Source organism: Crocodylus siamensis, chromosome 2 (genome assembly GCF_052110815.1).
Source record: "Crocodylus siamensis isolate JL-2025a chromosome 2, ASM5211081v1, whole genome shotgun sequence".
Taxonomy (NCBI): domain Eukaryota; kingdom Metazoa; phylum Chordata; order Crocodylia; family Crocodylidae; genus Crocodylus; species Crocodylus siamensis.
The window spans coordinates 195379890-195400146 of record NC_143396.1 but is presented as its reverse complement, the minus strand read 5'-3'; the positions used below and the strand labels follow the sequence as shown (position 1 = coordinate 195400146).

General features: G+C 44.2%; 1 protein-coding gene and 1 long non-coding RNA gene across 6 annotated transcripts in view; one reads left to right on the top strand and one right to left on the bottom strand.

Annotated features, from left to right (window-relative positions):
- Positions 1 to 20257, bottom strand: part of LOC149871560 (uncharacterized) — a 298900-nt gene that overhangs the window by 1675 nt on the left and 276968 nt on the right. The gene's annotated exons all lie outside the window — the stretch shown is intronic.
- SYT9 (synaptotagmin 9) overlaps positions 1 to 20257 on the top strand; it is a 155831-nt gene that overhangs the window by 71245 nt on the left and 64329 nt on the right. For all 5 annotated transcript variants that reach the window (XR_016440265.1, XM_090032770.1, XM_090032772.1 and 2 more), the window contains exon 3: positions 2273 to 2819. Coding sequence is in view for 4 of the 5 variants with exons in the window: in XM_090032770.1 (XP_089888896.1) it covers positions 2273 to 2819 (547 nt within the window). In the remaining variant the exon portion in view is untranslated. The remainder of the gene's footprint in view (positions 1 to 2272; positions 2820 to 20257) is intronic.

Here is a 20257-nt window from a genome sequence, read left to right as displayed (position 1 = left end):
AGCTTTACGAACAACCAAACTTTTTTAATGGTGTATTTTTTACATAATTTAAAGGAAATGTAAAATACAAAAATACACACTTAATTGGTACAGTTCATAGGCACAAGAGGATTTTAATTCTCTCCCCCATACCCCCAGAAGCCAGGGACTTTTTAATATTCTCAGTACAATTCCCAGAGTTTTCTGTCATAGTTACATTTTCACTGTGTTTTTGTAAAGCAAAATTCTTCCTTCAGCAGTGAGAGCTAAAGTGAGAGCTAAAGCCTCACTAGGCACAAGACAGTGGAAGTAAGAAAATCCAGTGCTGAAACCATAAAGAGACAAATTTCTCAATCATGTAAGGAAAAGGAAGACTATGAAATTTATCCACTCAAAACAATTATATTTTCTTAGTCCTAGATCAGCAGCGCTCCCTACAGAAAAGCTAGTTTAGGACTGGGGAGTGACAGTCCTTGAAGTTTTACCTCAGAAGAAAGGGAAGGAGAAATTGTTTTGAACCCTCTTTCCAACCCTCCAAACACTTAAATATACAGTTTGGAAGGGACCCCTAAGAAAGGTACTGGAAAAAAACAAGTCCTGCTCATTTTAATTCCCTTCCTACATTCAACTGGAGCCCCTAATGCCACGTGCCTTTTCATATTTCCATTGTGTGTGAGCAGCTCTGACATGGAAGATGTGACATGCAGGCTGTATGAGAGGAAGCATGTGTATATGAGACAGTCTAGTACTTAAAACCAGGACACCAGGGTTCTAGTCCTTGATCAGTTACGAATTTGCTGTATATCATTTAATTTGTGTACTTCAGGTTTCCCACCTTGTCAAAGTGGATACTGTATTAACCCACAAGTCTGTATTTACCTCTTGTGTTGCATTATGTCCATGTTCTTTAAAGAAGCGTAGGGGTTAAGTTGTCTAATTTGTTTATTTGTGACACAATAATATTTTGTCATGGAAAACTACTAATGCATAACTACATAATTATGCTTTTATTATGTAGCAGGGGAGAAAAATTAGTTGGATTATAAGAGAGAGAATGCTTCTGTTTTAACATATACACACACATTTACAAGAAATGAATGATAATATGAGAGGAAATATTGCTGATTACATTCAGCATAAATAGTCTTGACTAACTGTAACCTAAGATTTTTCCCAGGTGTTCCCTTTTATGTTCACTATCCTTTGGTTCTTCAATATGATGTATGATTTTATGTATTAATAAGAAAAAATTGTAAAACTCATAAAGATGAGGGCTTTTACCTAATCCAACTTTCTCATCTAACTGCCCTACAGGGACTGCAAATTTGATTTCTGCCATCTTCTTGTGAAGTGGAAATTTCAATTACAATAACCAAGTGACTCCAGATAATAAATCTCATTGGACCGAAGCTAAAAGGAACTTTCTCTCCTAGGAGTAATAAAACTAAAGCAGTCTTTCAGCCTAACTACTTACAATGTTTATAACATCTGATGGTAGTTATAAGAGAAGGACCAAAGCAGAAGAAAAAATATTGATAGAGATGGGTAGCAAACCATTTAAATTAAAAAGAAACAGCTTGTAAATCAAATAGTAGTTTTTATTGATCAGTAATTAATTTACAGCTGTTGGGAAATACCTCCCTCCCATATTCAGTCTTTTTTCTTCCTACCAGATATCAATAAACTTGCCTAAAGCTATGTGATGGGTAAAGGGACAGATTCTCCTCTCCATTATATAGGCATAAACCATTAAATTGTGTGGGATTGGGCTGAATATTTATACAGTCCTTTCATGGCAAATAATAGGAATAATTATTATTACAAATGTACCTATGGGACTAATTTATACTTCTTGGTACTAAATTCATTGATTTCTGTGAATTTATATCTGGCATGGGAGGGCTGCATTGACAGTTATATGCAGTTGTATTAAATCATGTATACATTTATAACTCAATGGAAATAGGTGATCCGGCGGCTTTCCAATGAGCTTGGTTATTTGCGGGGAGGGGTGTTACAAGCTTCAACTGACTTTGGAGCGTATATTTTGTGTACTTAAGGTATAAGAATTGTGCATTATACAAGCATAATAAATCTAATGATGAAGATGTACTGTAATAATATTTCAATTATAGAAATATTGCTCTATTAAAAAGGGATAGTGTGCTATATATGTTCATGCTACCTAAAGGCATGATTAAATATGCCCAATGAAATTAAAATAATGTCCCGACAAGAATCACACAACACCTGACAATATAATCAATTTAGCTTCTTTCATGTTTTGCTTAAGGCACAATTCAATACGAAGACAGCTCAATCTTTCAAACCCAGACTTCAACATCCAGCAGCTTCAAAAACAGGAGCAGTTGACTGGGATTGGACGCATTAAACCGGAGCTGTATAAGCAAAGATCAGTGGACACTGATGACGGACGGCGAAACAACAGCAAAGCCTGTGGGAAGCTCAACTTTATTTTGAAATATGATTGTGACTTAGAGCAGCTGATAGTAAAAATTCACAAAGCTGTCAACCTGCCAGCAAAGGACTTTTCTGGGACTTCAGACCCTTATGTGAAGATCTATTTGCTTCCAGATAGGAAAACAAAACACCAGACTAAAGTGCACAGAAAGACCCTAAACCCCGTATTTGATGAAGTTTTTTTATTTCCTGTTCCATACAATGACCTGACCACAAGGAAGCTTCACTTCTCTGTGTACGACTTTGACAGGTTCTCCAGGCATGACTTGATTGGCCAAGTGATAGTGGATAATTTTTTAGATTTGACAGACTTTCCCAGGGAATGTAATATTTGGAAGGATATTGAATATGTCACCAATGTAAGTATCCCAGTTTTTCATTTTACAATTTTATATTTCAGTTTAACAACTTATTTATAACCTTGACCTGTTTTAAACTGATCAAATTGGTCTCTATGATGCATTTATGCAGAAAATTATTCTTTTGTCTCTCTATTGGCATTTGACCTCAATCCATAGAATGTGTTAATATATTTCCAGTCATCATTTTACTTTTATAGGATTTTTTTTAATGTAGAATCTATGGAAGTTAATCACATCCCTATTAATAACAGAGAAAAGCTAGAGAAATAAGCTTTCTAACCCCAATTTACCATGAAAAATGCTATTTTTCCATTTTCCCTTTACAGTTGTGTTATTTATTATCTGTCATATTTGTCTTAGCATACTATTTACCTGAGTGTACAAAGTGAAGGACTGTGTATGGCTTTCCTCAATCCTGCAAAGTCAGCTGACTTTGCATCTACAGCCCTGGTGAATTCTTGACTCTAAAAGCTGGCACTAGCAGTTACCAGCCAATGTCACATAAGATGTGGAAACACCAAACTGTGTGGCGAAACCCTTCAGTTCACATGCCAAGGATCAAGTCAAAGTTAGTACATTTGCGTAAAAGCATACCGCAGGCGGTTCTTGCCTGAAGTAAACATTAACAAATACAAAACAGGAGAACTTTTTTCTTTTTAACCTAAGCTATACATGTATATATGTATATATATTCCTGCCATCTCAAGAAATCTCTGGTATAGGACCTGATATAGGAAAGCTCACAGGGATCCAGGTTTTCTGTTTCCCGCAACCAAATGGCAAAAAACGCGGATTTCCCCTTTTACCCGAGAAGAACACATTTTTTCCTCATTTTAATGGAGAAACATGGATTTTACACTTTTGCAAAGAGCAGTCTACAGGCTGGAAGAGTTCCAGTCTGCAAGGGGCTGGTGGGAGCAGGAGGAGGGTGGTCAGGCAGGGAGCATGTACTCATGGCCACCAGGTAGCCTAGAGAGCAGTTCCTGCAGGTAAGTCTGGTGTGGGGAGGGGGATTGAAGCCCCATGGGGAGGGAGGGAGTTAGGCAGGGCTGGGGCTGGGGATGCTGCCCAGTCCGGTGGGCCATAGGGCTTGGGGCCCGGAGCTGGAAAGCATGGCTGCAGGGCCCCAGTGGGGAGTGGGATGGGGCTGTGGGTGGCTCATCTAGGGGGCAGAGAGGAGTGGGGCCAGTTTCCCATCACTGCCCATAATCCTAGGGGAACAGGGGGACCTGTGCCCCTCAGATCTGTGTATGGGGCAGGGGTGAATATGGGCTGCTCACTGTGGGCTTGGGCTCCCTGTCCTGTTGGCATCCCTCAGGGCCTCTGCAGCTCAGCAGGTGGAATCTGGCACAGCAGAGCAGAACAGGGCCAGGCACAGAAACTCCTTGCTTCTGTGAGACCCATGTCTCCTGCCTGCCCAGCAGCATTAAAGGCAGTGGCACAAGGTTTGCCCCTCACTGCTCCAAGGCGGGCAGGGGGCACATCACCAGGGCAGCACAGAGTTTGCGGTGACAAGGAGCTACCCTGTCCAGCCCTGCTCTGCCTTGCCATGCCTGGTCGCACACACTGGGCTGCAGAGGCCCCAAGGAAGGACAGCAGAGTAGGGAGACTGAGCCTGCAGCAGGCAGCCTGCAAACACCTCTGCCCCACACACAAATCTGGAGGGCACAGGTCCCCCTGCCCCAGCAGGAGTGTGTGCAGTGGTGGGGAGCTGGCCCTCTGCCTACGCCCACAGCAGACCACCTGCCCCACCCACAAGCTCCAGTCCGGCCATGCCACCCATGGGAGAAGGGGAGCCAGGCTCCATGCTCTGCTGTGCTGCAACAGTTGCCACCTCCCATGGATGGCAGCCAGGGCTAGCTCACTGCTATGAGAGGCAGGGGCCTGCAGACCTGGGTCCTTGGCTCTATAGGTCTGGCAGCTGGGGTTCCTCTCTGGCAGGACTGGGAGGGGCAGGGGGCTGTGGGGGGAGAAGTGAGAGGCACCAGCAGTGCCAGGGAGCTGTGGGGGAAGTGAGGGGCACCAGCAGATCTCGGGGGCAGTGGGTGGGGAGTGAGGGGCACCAGCAGGCAGAGCAGAGGGGAGGGAAGTGAAGGGGAATAGACATGACTCTGAGCACAGAGGAAAAGGGGGATTATCAGCTGCTTGAGGGATTTTTAAAAAGTCCCCAGAGATTCCCAAAGAGTGGTCCAGTCTGAAAGGGGTACCTCTGGATTCATCCCTGGTCTCATCAGCACAGTTTTAGTAAAGGTTTATTCTGGGATAAAGCAGGGAACACAGAGTATATGCTCATAAACAGGGTTTGTAGCTAATAGGGACCATATCACTGCAAATGATGCACAGCATGAGACATAGCCTGGTTTTGCCTAACGTTGGTATCCAGATAAAAGGTTCATATAAACAGGTTCTCACAGTATTTAGCTTTCCAATTAGCATTTCCAAAATTTCAAATGTTGTATTCAGTTTCATAAAATTATGACAAACTAGCACAGAATTATTCAAGAAGTTGGATTGAAGTACAGTCATTTGAGTTAGTTCTCTTAGTAGCCATTAAGACTGGCAATAAAATCGCAAATCAGCAAAACTCTGCAAAACTCTCTTAATTTCATCCAAGCTCTGAACGAAAGGCAAGGATTATGAACCTTTGAAACAAAACTGAGCTAGGTTATGCAAGCTGATTTATGGTTGTGAAGAGGACCTGTATCGACCCTGGCAGCTTTGACTGAGTTTAGCTTCGAGCATGTTGGTTGTTTCAAACCTGAAAGTCAAAAATAGCAAAAGGCCATGCAATCCCATTAAAGTTAATGGAGTTTCACAGCACATAAATCAACAGAGAATCCAGCACAAGTAGGTGTGAACCTCCCTAAAACACACACAAAAACCAACAAACCCCACAGAATTAAACCTGCCAAATTAGCCACAGCTTGGTTATTTCATTTGAAAATATATATATTTCAGTTCCTTGTGCATCTCATTACATTATATAGGCACAGGGTGACTATATGTCCCATTTTCTCTGGGACAATCCCCATATTAGAGGCTAGTCCCAGCTGACTGTTGGGAATTATAATGGGTGTCACAGAAATGCAGGGGTGCAGGGCACTGTCTGCCCAGGAGTTAAAGTGGCACGAAGCACCTTGTAGGTGGCCAGGCAGGCGCTGCTGCCTACCCAGCATGTGGCCCCACCCCACTTGTGAAACTGCTGGTGGGGAGGGAGGGGGCTGGGTCCCAGATTTCCCAGATGATGTCCCAGATTTTCAGGATTTCCTTATGGTCAGCTATAAAGGCAGGGATTGCATGTCCCATTTTACATCATTTTCTATTGTATTGTATTCTAGTCCAGTTTGACACAGCAATGTAACAATGCACCAAATTCACTTTTACTGAATATCTAACACAATAGTCTATTTCAAGTAAGTATTGCAGATTGCACATGAAATAAGCCAGCTTCACCACGAACACAAATGTTAAATTCACTAATTGGATGGTATCACACGAGTGTCTTCTTGCTATTTTCTAATAACACTAAAACTTTGTTTTGGTCAATCTACAGTGGCTTTGATTCTTCTCATTCCATATTCTGCTGCCATCTCAGGCTTTGAAATCTTTTTATAGTATCATCTTATGCAGTTGGTTAGTAGCAATAGATACACATTATGGAGGATAAAATACCTCCACAGCCCACAAAAGACATCTATAGAGAGCACTGCCTCTAAGCACCTTGTATATTCAAATGACAGTTCTTCTACTCTGAGTCTCTCTGAGCAGAAAGCTTCTTGCTCTGCCAGTGTTTTTTCCAACCTTACAGGCAGCAACAGCAGTGTGTGTAATGGAGGAAGTAATTAATAAATGGATCAGCCCTAGATGAACATGAAAGCAGGCTTAATTTGGCTTTTGTATATTTATCAGAAAAGTTATTCTGATTTCCAGCATGTCAGGATGGAGAAGCCTTTCTATTTTTAGGCTTGGGTTTGTTTATCTATTTATTTGTTAGTTTTATATCCTGCCCTTTCCAAAAGAAGCTTACAATAAACAGACAAACCACCCAGATAGGAAATAACAGCAGATTCCTCAAACAACAGCTCCAACTCCTCTCCCCCACCCCCACCTGCTGGTCCTTTAGGTAAACCACCATAACAAGCAAACCCTCCAGCCCATGTATCCCCAGTATGCCTTCCAACTGCCATTTAAATCCAAATACAAGAAACCTCTTTCTACTGTCCACACACTCCCACTCCCCTGGCTCATCCTTAGGAGAGATCCCTCCCGCTGTGCTCTTCAACGTCCCATCCAAACCCACCCCTCTTCTACAGATCCATGGCTGCCCCCACAAAACAAAACAAGCAAACAGAAACAAACCAACCCACCCAAAAACTCCATATCCCCCCAACAAACACAATGCTGAATTCAAAAGAACCTTAACAAAAAAAAGAAAAAGAAGGTCCCTGCATCCATCTCCATCAAAGCAAGACACCAAAGGGTACCCTTCAGCAGTGCACACCCAAGGAGGCCTGAAGGGTTTGGAAGGTTGGCAGGTTGGTTGGGTCCCTCTACCTCCATCTGAGCAGCCAAGATGTTACCTAGGTTTGGCCCCAACTCTCTTCCAGAGAGAAAAATGGGAGGAGGGAGTTATGGCAACCCAACTTTCTTCAACACAAGGATGTCTTCTGGCTGGGTTCTGAGTCTATCAGTAGCCTCTGATGCTTTTATGTAAAATAATTTTTAATGTTTTTGGTACTATCCTCAAACTCAGCTTTGATCAGAAACAGCATATGGCCTCAGGAAAAAAAAAACATATTTAGTTTTAAAAATAAAATGAATTGAGTGCACACAACTACCCCACATTACAGGTTTAGATAGACAAGGGTCACCTTCTGTATAAACTGCTTGTTAAATAAGGCCGTTCTGGTACACAGACAGTCCTATCGACTAGGCATTTTACATGAACTAGGTTCTATTGTGACCATTGTTTCATAATGACTTATTTTGCATTCTCCACATTTTAAACTCAAGTTAACTTGCAGTACTGTGGATCTGTCAAAACCAGAAATTAGAAGTGGAGAGTGAGGATACCTGAGGCACAAGAATAAATGGGAACTGGGATATATCCCACTTCCATTTTCCGGTTTGCCAGTTTCAGAAGTGGCCTGGTTTGAGACGTCTATAGCCTGATTTACAAAGGAATTAAGTGCCCACACCTTTAATTAAAGCCATTAGGAGCTGCACTCACTCAACACCTTTGAAACTCAGGACCTACATACCTCAGGATGGGCACCCAAAACTAGTGGGCATTTCTGTACATTTAAATCTTAACTTATGGGTGCTTCATGTTTGGCAGGTATGAAACAGCTACAGTAGTAAGCTGACTCACTGAAGCATCTTGAAATTCAATTAATCTCTATTAAGCATTTTAGTGAGCCTTGGGTGCTAAATATAAAAGAACAAAATATTGCAGCGTACTTGCTTGTTTAAGCAGCTGCCCTATTGGATAAACCCTAACAGCAGCTAGAACAACTCCAGGAGTTGAGCACATAAGTATGGCCTATTATACCTGTACCTTTGCAGTCACGCAGCAGGTATGGTCTATTATATCTTCTAATAAAACTGTTTCTCTCTGACTTGTCTTCCTGCCTTAATGTTAAGAAATTACAAATCTTTTTCAGGGTACACCCATTTGCAGTTGGTGACAATGATTTATTACCTTGAATTAGAGCAGTTTTATAAATGATCTAATAAATTGCTGGGGCAAGAGAGACACTTCCTGACACTTGATGTCTTTTCAGCTTCTAGACATAGTTATGCTTGTGATTTGGAATAGCCAAATGCTAGCTGAGAAAATTCATGCTTTCCTGAACGCATACAATAAGCTGGCATGCCTCCTTGTTCTGAAGAACTACTGTTGTCGCTCCCTTCTCCCGCTTTCCATTCTTGGGGAAAGCTGGAGCTAAACCCAGGCAACATCTTGGCTACCCAGATGGACAGAGAATGACCCATAAAAACTCTGTGTGTGTTCATTCGAGTTATAATTCCACCTTTGTACTGCCTCCCATGTCATCCACAGGTATGGAAGGAGCTTCTCCTTATCCTCTTCAGATTCCCTCTTAAAACTCTGTTTTATTTTAATGCTTACAGAAGTCATTAGTGATTATAAGATAACTGGTATGTAATCACTTCTTACCGATCATCTCATTGTTATCTTGGACTCCCGCTGTCTGTTACATCTACCTGTTGTGTCCAGTGTCCAGTGACAGAAAAAACAAAGAAAACCTCTGTAAGTAGAGTCTAGTCCCAATGGCCATAGTTTGCTTGCAAGGGATGTTTGGTTTCTGCCTGTTCTGGCCTGTTCAAATGTACAAAAAGGTTAAAAGTACAGGCAGTCCATTGGGATAGAGTTCTTAAGGCATGCTAATTTCTGTAGCCAATGGCACACAAAAGGGCATCAACTGACTGCCTTTCTCCCAAACAGCCAGGCACCTAGTTATTGCAGGAATAACAGGTGTACCCACTAAAGGAAGGAGCCAAGCTGTCTGCACTGCAGATGGGGTGGGGGGTGTAGTGGGAGACAGTGGGTTGCCTGTGCTAGCATGAATCCAGAGTAAGGCTCAACCTCAAACCTTTGGATCTACAACGAGACACTTTACCTGCTCTTTTACCACATTACATAATTATAAAATGTACAGAAAATGATTAAACAAGGACTTCAGGTAGTAAATGATTTTATGACCAATATATATTGAGGACATGTGTATCCTGTAGATTTTTCAAGAATCCAACCCAGTGTGGATGGGAAAATCAATTAATTAGTCTTCACACTTAGCATAGCCGCTAGTATAGTTGTCACATATAAGATAATTGCACTACAAAGTGATTTTGCCATACTTCTTGCACTTTGTGATAATTCACATTTTTAAGCAAGGCTGAATTTCTCCTTTTGTATTTTTCTTTTTTATCTACTGGCCTTGTTAATTGTGTTGTGAATGTTCAAGTTACCAGAAATGAAATGTAGATCAATCAGATTAGGAAGTAGCACACAGCATGGATAATATATAGATAGATTTGAGTTTTGAATATGTCATTAGGAAAGTTATAATAGCAATAACATGTTTTTGTATTTCAGCTGGATATAAGCACATGCTTAAGGGCTGTGACAAACAGGAGTAGGCTCAAGCACATGCTTATGCACTTTGCTTTACTGGAGTCTTAGATTGTAAATATTATGGGTTAGGCATTGTGTGTTTGTATGTGTTTGCAGACCACCTAACTGTGTAGTTCTAATTCTGATTGGGCCATCCAGCCATTCATGCTGTAAATGGTAATATAGATTTGGGCTAGGGACAGAAATTACACATAAACTAGTATAAGCGATCAGAAACCAGTGCAAATCTGTAACACAAAAGAAGTTCAGTGCATGTAAGTGTTTTCAAAATGGCCAAAACTGGTTGCAGATAAATCTGGATGGATGTACTATCAAACTTAACTCATTTAAGTTAAATCATCTTATTTAACTTCTGTCTCAGATCCCTTCCAGATTCAAATCAACTCATAGTCCCCTGGTATCCCAGAATGTTTTGCACTTTTTCTGCAAATCCCACAGGGTGGGCAGGATAGCCTTGGCCCATGCTGTCTGCTTTAGCAGGAAGGCATGCTCTAGCGCCCCCCCAGCTTCTATCCTGGGCCACTGCAGGCATGTGGCTGCATTTCTGGAATCAAAAGTGAATCTCTGTCCACTTGCTTATTGGTTCAATCTACACAGCTTGGACTAACCTACGAAGACTGAATCGATTTCAGTCTTGAACTTTATGACTGTCTGTATTTAGCTTTTGTTGCTGAATCTCAATAGCCATGTACTCTGAGGACAGGAGATCAAAATCTGAGCTTTGTGGCTAGCCTCAACATCTGTATTGAGCAGGCCCAAAAACTCAGATCCCAAGAGCTTCAAGACTGGTTCTACAAGTTAGGTTTAGTTCTAAGGGTGATAAATTGATTCAGCATAAATATGTTTCTCTTTTAATACCTAGCCTGTTACATTATATGAAGATGCAAGAGATTTTCTTCTCCCAACATGTATAGTCACAAGTTAATAATGTCAGACTGAATTCTGTATCTCCATTATATTAGCTGGTCCAGATTTTTACAGGAATAATCTATAATAGCAGTGCTCAATTTTTTGGCCCTGGGAGCCAAATGAGTGGTGCAGGCTGGATTAGGTCTGGAGGCCCAATCCAGTGTGCTTGGTACTAGAGCCCAATCCAACACACACTGGATCAGATCCTGGTCCTGCACACCATCTCATGCCTGCAGTCCCAGGCACTACCCCTACCCCAGCCCTGACTCCATTAACACCAGATCATGCCTGCTATCTCAACCTTATCCCCAGATCTGCGTATGCTGGATCAGGCCCACTGCCTCAGCCCCAGCACCATGAGCATGCTGGCCAGATCCTTTACATTGAGCCACGTCATCTGGCCTGCGGGACTTGGAAATTTGGTGGTGGAGGAGCAGTGGTAGTGTTAATTGCCTCTGCTCTCTTGCCACCAATTTCTGGACCTTTGGGGAGCCCCATGGGTTGGATCACACAGCACTGCATGCCAGATTTGACCCACGGGCTGGGAGTTAAGAACCCTGCTCTATAGCTACTCCTGTACTCAACACCTTTTCCCTGTCTCCTATGCATCTCTCACTCTTTTCACCTAGATAATCTCTTCTCTAGAGATTAAAAAAAAAAAGCAGGATGCTACCTGCAGGCAGGCTGTAGTACAGCATTTGCAATGTATCAATGGAATGTATTTTACACATGCAGTACAACCAAAACTTGAATCTGGAAAATCAAATGCAGTCTTCAATTATACCATGCAATTCTATTAACTATAATTACTATAGTACAAATGTAATTAGGGAACAATTCGTCCTAATATTTTTGCAATTCAGAGACAGCTCTTCTACAAGATGAGTGAAAGAGCACTTCCATAATTGTCACCATACTTTTGCTGTTTTAAAGCAGCGTAAGCTGGGGGTGTTGTACAAGGTTTGGTGAATTATTCAGATAATCTTATGCATTTTTACATAAAGTTAGTCCTCTTAAAATCTAAACATATATTCAACCAAGAGGGGTGCATGGAAAAAAACTCTTCCAAATCAAGGTTTGCTAATTATCACAATTTTTTTAGACTTTTCACTCTGCCACTTTCCAGTAGAGGCTATGCAAAGCAATTAGAAAGTCTGTGAATTTGTTAGATTCTCTGAAAAATCCAACCTCTCTAGATTCATTTTCAATACTTGGAACCAAACTTGAATTTATTCTTCTCACAGAATTGCACATACTGTACTTGCTTGAAATGCCTCAAGCTATTTTTAGCCTTTAATACCCACTAGATAGCAGAGCCATCAGTCACCTTTCTCTATTGAATAGACTCCTTTAGAATTTTAGGATTTCACATTTACCATGCTCTGTGCTCTGGTTTTGCCAGTTTGCATTTTGTTCTTTTTTTCACTGTTTCCTGTGTATTGCAGTGGTAGGTTGAGCATGGGTGCATATTTGTTCTTGCTGCATTCTATTAATTGAGAGCCAAACAAGAGGCAGTAGGTAACTGTGCTGCCTCAGCATGATGACTCATTTGCAATGACTAGTACATTGGGGTGGTGATTTGCAAAAAGGGTAGAAATGCATCTCACAGTGTTTCACTCTTTCCAACCCCCACCCTCTTCACCCTGCTCACATGCACTGAAAGGGAAGTAAAAGTCATGTGGAGGCTGCTGTCCCCACCCACATTCAGGTAGATCATGCAAGGGAATAAGGGGACCTTTTCTGTGGAGGCATAAGATGTCTCAGTTGAGTCTTAAAGACTCCACTGCCTACCTTATTAAATCAGCTGTGTCCAGCAGATGCTGGATACAAAATGCAGTTCTCTACACAGAAAAAAAGGATTATTGGCCCGTAAACATTACATTTGGGAAGCCTTGTGGTGCATGCTCAGGGGTAGCATACAGAGTCCACTGAACAGTTGATAAGGTCATGCAATTTACCAGGTGATCTGCAAGGGCAAGAATTTACTCTGCTTTGGACAGGAGCTCATTTGATCTTCAGAACTACCCACCACCTGTGCAGAAGAGAAGCTGAAGATGTGATTCAGTTCCAAGCTGACTCTAGAGGAATGGAGTTATTCACAAAGACGTATGCAGTTAGTCTATAAGGTGCACCTCTACTCTGCCTTTGAGATGACGCTAGTGAAGAACACCATGGAAACACTTCGTGAGGCTGAGATGAATCTATTGTAAAGACCTATGAAGCAATATGGTACTGTAACAGTATGTAAATGCATATAGACATTAATGACAGAGATTGATAAAGAATGAAAGCAACAAAAAGAGGAACCGTAAAAAGGTTACATGTGCTGTTCCCACCCCGTGCTACACAATTCTGCTCAGGCATCATCTATTTATAGTTTTTCTTCCAGGAGGATTTTAGCACCTGATCATCTATTTTGCATCAAATTTGAAAAAGGGAAAACATGAATCAACTTACTTCATAGTTTCATAGTTAGTAGGGTCGGAAGGGACTTGAGCAGATCATCAAGTCCGATCCCCTGCCTTGGCAGGAAAGAGTACTGGGGTCAAATGACCCCAGCATGGTGTTCGTCTAGCCTTCTCTTAAAGACCCCCAAGGTAGGAGCCAGCACCACTTCTCTTGAAAGTTGGTTCCAGATCCTAGCTGCCCTGACTGTGAAGTAGTGCCTCCTGATGTCTAATCTGAATTTACCCTCTGCCAGCTTGTACTACTCCTGGTAGTGCTTGGGGGAACAGGGACTCCCCCAGTGCCTGCTGGTCCCCTCTGACTAATTTGTAACAGGCCACTAGATCCTCCCTCAGCCTTCTCTTGTGGAGGCTGAATAGGTTCAGGTCCCTGAGACTTTCCTGGTAGGGCCTGCCCTGCTGTCCCCTTATCATGCAAGTGGCCCTCCTCTGGACCCTCTCAATGTTGTCCACATCCCTCCTGAAGTGCGGCGCCCAGAACTGGACGCAGTACTCCAGCTGCAGCCTGACCAATGCCACACAGAGAGGGAGTATCACCTCCTTGGACCTGCTTGGGATGCATCTGTGGATGCATGACAAGGTATGGTTGGCTTTCTTGACTGTGTCCCCACACTGCCGGCCCATGTTCATCTTGGCATCAGTGATGACTCCAAGATCCTTTTCCACCTCTGTACTGACAAGACGGGAGTTCCCCAACCTGTAGGTATGGAGCCAGTTGTTCCTCCCTGGGTGTATCACCTTGCACTTGTCAGTGTTGAATCCCATCCTATTCTCATCCGCCCACCCCTGTAACCTGTCTAGGTCCAATTGTCGCCTATTCCTTCCTTCTAGCATGCCTAGGTTCCCCCCACATCTTAGTGTCATCAGCAAATTTGAACAGGGTGCTTTTTACCCCCTTGTCCAAGTCACTGATGAAGATGTTGAACAGTGCAAGCCCAAGGACCAAGCCCTGCGGAACCCCACTGCCCACGTCCTTCCAGGTCAAAAATGACCCATCCACTACTACTCTCTGGGTGCGACCCTCCAGCCAGCTGGCGACCCATTTGACTGTGTAGGTGTTGACACCACAGTCCCCCAGTTTCTTAATGAGAACAGGGAGAGAGACAGTGTCAAAGGCCTTCCGAAAGTCCAGAAAGACTATGTCCACTGCTACCCCTGCATCTAAGGATTTGGTGACCTGTTCGTAAAAGGCCACCAGGTTGGTCTGACAAGACCTGCCTCTAATGAACCTGTGTTAGTTGCCCCTAAGCATAATCTCCCCTGCTGGCCCCTCATGGACATGTGCCAGAATAATTCTCTCAAAAAGCTTACCCAGGATTGAGGTAAAACTAACTGGCCTATAGTTCCCCAGATCCTCCTTCCTCCCTTTTTTGAAGATGGGAACCACATTGGTCCTTTTCCAGTCCTCTGGCACCACACCAGATCACCATGAGTGCTCGTAAAGCCATGCCAGGGGTCCCACAATGACCTCTGCTAATTCCCTCAACACTCTGGGGTGGAGATTGTCCGGACCAGCTGATTTAAATACATCCAGTCCCTCCAGAAGTTCCCTGACTAGCTCCTCACTGACCCTTGGACTAGGTGTGCTTCCCCTGGGGCCTGAGGGGGACCCAGTGGGGGGGCTGATCCAGTCCCTGCGCAGGAAAGTGGAGGCAAAGAAGTCGTTAAATAGGTTAGCTTTGTCATCTGGTGTGACGAACAAATTTTCCAGCATGTCTTGCAAGGGCCCCACCTTGCCCAGTGCCTTCTTTTTGCCCCCTATGTATTTAAAAAAGGAGTTGCTGTTGTCCTTGATCCAGGAAGCTAGTCCCAGTTCCATCTCTGCCTTGGCCTTCCTGACTGCTCCCCTGCATCCCCGAGCAACTGCAGTATAGTCCTCCCTGGTGATGGCCCCTCCCTTCCATTGGGTGTACGCCTCCCTTTAGCTAGGAGACATTCCCGGATGCTTTTGGTGAGCCATGGGGCCTTTTGTGTCCTCCTGCCCCTTTGATCTGTATTGGGATTACCTCCCTTTTGGCTTGGAGGATCATCTCCTTAAGGAGCAACCACTCTTCTTGGACACCTGGCTCACCTGCCCTGTGGGACCTCTGTGCTTCCCTGACTATTCTCCTTAGCTCATTGAAGTCTGCCCTCCTGAAAACTAGGGCTGCTGCCTTGCTGTAGGCCTTTGCCACCTTGCGCTGGATGGTGAATTCCAGCAGGCGATGATCACTGTTGCCCAGGTGGTCAAGCGCCTGCAGCCCCCTCACCAGATCATCGCCAGTGGCCAGCACCGGGTTCATCAAGGCATCTCCCCTGGTGGGGCTGTGTACCTCCTGGGTTAGATGGAGGTCCTGCATTTGGGCTAGGAACCTACGTGAGCTGTCAGACCTGGCCAACTGTTCTTCCCAGCAGATGTCTGGAAAGTTCAGGTCACCCATGATGACCACGTCCTTTGACCTAACTACTCCGTCAGCTGACTTAAGAATTCCTGGTCTAGCTCTTCCCCTTGATTGGGTGATCTGTAGTAGACCCCCACTGTTAAGTCTCTTTCCCCTCGACTGCCTTGTATCCAGAGCACTTCATTATGCCCCTCGTCTGACCCAGTACTACTTAATAAGGATGTGTATTCTTCTTTGATGTAGAGCGCCACACCCCCGCCTTTCCTCCCCATCCTATCCCTCCTGTACAGCCTATAGCCTTTGATATTCACTGCCTAGTCACGCATGGGGTCCCACCACGTTTCAGTGAGCCCCACTATGTCTGGGTTGGTGTCAACTAGCAGGAGGGTAAGTTCCTCATGCTTGTTTCCCATACTACAAACATTTGTGTAGAGGCAAATGAGAACTGCATAAATGAAGTTGTCAGTAAGTGTTTCTAACTAAGACTCAATTATAAATTGAGCAAGGAGTAGCTCATGACCTGACTGACCCCTGAAGATATCGGAAACCTACACAGGAGCTCTTCTGATGCATACCAGTCTTTTCTGGGGGCTTGCAGCACATCCAAGAATGAAGTAAGTGCCATGTAAAAATTACTCCTGAAAGATGATACAACCTCAGGCTACAAATATCCTCCTTTTCTTCTATTTGAGAACCCACTGCAAGGTTGCCCCAGGGGTAGTCATAGGATGTGGAAGTTTTGGTAGCCTAGCTCCAGTGGAGCTAAGCTACTCTCAGAGAGGAAGCATATGGCAAGAACATAGTACTTCTGTGGAGACAAGCATGTCCTACAGGGTGTGGGAGACAGAAATCTTACCCCACTGAAAAGACAGTTGGAACAATTGGAGGCACCCTGAGTCTGGGCCCATGGCTGTCCCTAGAGAAGAAAGTTATCAGTTCCAAGGTTAACAATTCTCTACGATATAAATTTCTATTTTAATGCACTGTTTTACTTAATCATGCCTTGTGCATATATCCTCTGTTAAACATTCACATGACAGGGTAAGGCAGAGTGTTTGCTGAAGCCACCTAACCAGTCCTCAGCAGTTTCCACTGAAGGAAAAGTGCTTTCTCACATATAATGGAAAAAGAAAAAAAACAAGCTCTACTTATGCCCTATTAAATGCAGTAGGGCAGGGTTAGCATGCAGCCTGAAATCCTGCCCTGCTGTTGTTCCTTCTGCAGCATCTGTGTTCTTTGGACTCCCACTACATCCTCCATCTTCTACTTCCTGTCCTTGTTCCTGGGGCTGTGGCAGCATAGCAGAAGAGGGTTGGGGTGCCTGAGCCAGGCACACAGTGCCAAGTGGCAGGGTGCTTCTGCTGCATGCAGCATGGGAAGGGGCCTGGTTATTCACACTGTATACAACAAAAGAAGGCACCAGACTACCTGCACTGCAGGTGTGTGGCACATGTAGCAGGGGAGAATTGGGCTGCCCATGTAGCATGCGCAACTGGAAGGAGAAACCATGCTGCTTGCACTGTGCATGAGGCCAACTTATTTACATGGCAGAGAAGAGCCACAGGGGAGCCACCTGTACCTCTTGCAGCCCCCCAGAACTGCAGGCCTAGTGATGTGTGGGCCCCAGTTGCTTGGAAGTTAGACGTTCCTGCAGTAGAGGACCCTACAAGGCAGATCCCAATTCTCTGCACCCTTACTTATATAGTTACTTGTGTGGTTCACCCCACTGAAGTCAGCAGGATTGTTCACAGGAGCAGTTAAACACATAACATAGTTATAGGAGTTGGGCCTTAGTGTGACATGTTGGATGTGACAAACATGACAGTTTATTGCAAGATCAGCCACTGAAAGCACTCTACAGCCATGCACTGACAGCAGTGCACAGCTCCAGAGCGCTTTAAAAATTCTTGATTGTGTGATAATCTGAACCCTCATTATATGAGGGATCAGATGAAGGCACTCTAAACCAGAGCACCTTCATTAATGACACAGCTGACACAACCAAGCCCTGCTCCCTGTGCTGTCTTGGGAATGGGAAGGGAGTGGAGAGAGCTCACAGTGGGGGTTGCCCAGCCAGTGCTGAAGGGTGGGGTGGGTATATTGGAGCCCCTCATGAGGCTCCAGTCCACCCACCCCACCATCCAGCACCAGCTGGGCAGCTCCCAAAATGAGCTTCCTCCACTGCCTTTGCCCCCTCCCATTCTGAAAACGGTGCTAGGGCTGTGAGGGGTGGCAGAGGGAAGTATTGCTAGGGGAGAGCAACTGCAGAGATTTAGTATCTCTAAATCACAGCTCATCTCCCTACTCCCAGAACCCACCAAGGAATATCTGTTGGGTCCCAGAGATAGCTGTAACTCATGGCGCTTGTTGCAAAGCACTATGAGTTACAGTGGGGAGTTGGACTTCTGTCTGCACCCTCTTCTGTGCTCTATTCACTGTTGCCACCTCCCAAGCTAAAAGTAGTCTAGCCATGTTGTACAGCAGTGTGCTTATGCCTGTAACTTTTGCTGGGAGCAAAGGGAGCAGTAGCTGCCTTGCTGAGGACTGGAATGAATCTGAAAAGTATTTCACATCATTTATTGTGGTGAAGTGACAAGCTCAGAAAGAGAGGTCATATTAGTAATGTCTGCTGCATCATGACATTTGAGATCAATGTAGCCACATTTTTATTGTATTTAGTTGCTTGATTAAACACTCTTTTCTTTAGGCAACCAGCAGTCACAGGACATAGCTCACCTTGGAGAATGCGTAGTCATTGTGTGCTCCTTACATCAAAAAGCATCAAATTAAACTTCAACTACAACTAGAGAGAAGAGATTTTTGACTGAGCAATGGCAGTTTAGTTGTGATAAATAAAGGGAAAGGCAAAGACTGACAGCTGTTTTGGGAGTGCTGAATGAACTAATTCTACACCCATATATGTAAGCCAAACCTGGCTCAGATATCAATCTGACTATCCCACCTCTCAAACACTTATGCCAGATGCTGCCTTTGGAAACATGTAATAGAGCTAGTTGGTAGCATGTGTTTAGGCACTCTTGACTTTTGAAACCACAGCTCTGAGTACAGTTAGGTGCAGGGCCAAACACTCATAACTCCTTGTGAAATCTATGGGAGTTTTGGGTGCCAAAGATCTTTCAGGAGAGAGAAAAGGCCTTTAATACATTTGTAGCAAGAAGCTCATGAGTTTTTATTGTCAGAACTGTGTTTCTAAACCTCCAACCAGCCTTAGTCTGGGTTTAAGCTAACTCCTATGCATTTTTGTCAGAATATCAGCACACCTCAGCTTTTCAGATAACTATTGAGTCACATAGTGCAAGTGGCTGGAAGGCGATCTACCATACCTGATCAATTTACCAACAAAAACTCCGGTTAAGCTTGAGATTTCAGGGTGGAATCTGGGTCCTGATCAGGCACAGAGAGTTTGGTCACTGACTGACTTTGCGAGTGAAGATTTCATCACTTATCATTTAAACCAGGAGCATTCAAGCCTGTTTGTAAGCCAGTTCTTGCCCACTGCCCCATGTCATTCAGCCTGTGGGGCTCCTCATGGATCCAGAAATTTGGCAGCAGGAGAAAGGTGGCGCAACTCTCCCACTGACAAATTTCCAGACTGATGTGTTTAGACTCTGTGTGCTGAAACTGGCACTGATGCCAGTGTGTGGAGCCAGGTAGGGGCAGCACTGGGCCTCAGGGTCCAATTCCAGCATGTGCAGGGCTAGGAGGAAGGGGTACCAGGCCCCAGAGGCCAATCCCAATATGTGGGGAGCTAGAAGGAGGGGGTGCACTAGGCCCCCAGGACCTAATCCTGGAGGTCTGGGGCAAAAGGGAGTGGTGCCAGCCCCCAGAGACCAATCCCAGTGGGCCCCTTGGGACCAATCCGAGCACAAGGCCCCAGAGCCTGTTTCCAGCAATCAGGGCAGAGAGGGAACAGTGCTATACCCTAGGGCCCAATCTTGGGGTGTCAGGCTTGATCTGGCCTGCAGACCAACCCTGCCCCACGCACCTGGCCTGCAGGACCAAAAGGTTGAGCACTATTGACTTAGAAACTTAGCAAGAACATACTTTGGGCAGGATCAAACACTGCATGGAATAAAAATGAATGAATCAACTGATTGCACCAAGATAAAGCACAGGGCAGCAAAGCAAATGAACAGCCTCCTTTAAATGTGTTCAGCTAGGTAAATACAAGGCAAAGCTGATCTCACCAGTTCAGGGTATGACTTTTTAAGGAAAAAAAAAAGCAGAGCTTTTTACTTGGTCTAAGAATGTCAACAGTGAAGTGAGATTGCAAGTGAGCTGATACGGCGACACCCTACAATTTGGAGATTTTAGGAAATTGACGGATTGACTAATTTAAGAAGTAATGTGGCCAATGCAAAACCTATACTGTAATCATAAGCATCTCACCAAAATACTCAGCTTTTTTACTGATACATTGTTGTAATCCCCCCATTGTTCTGCGTTCCCTCTTTCTCTACAGTCAAGTCCATCTTTAAAACTAACTTCTTCCATTAAACCTAT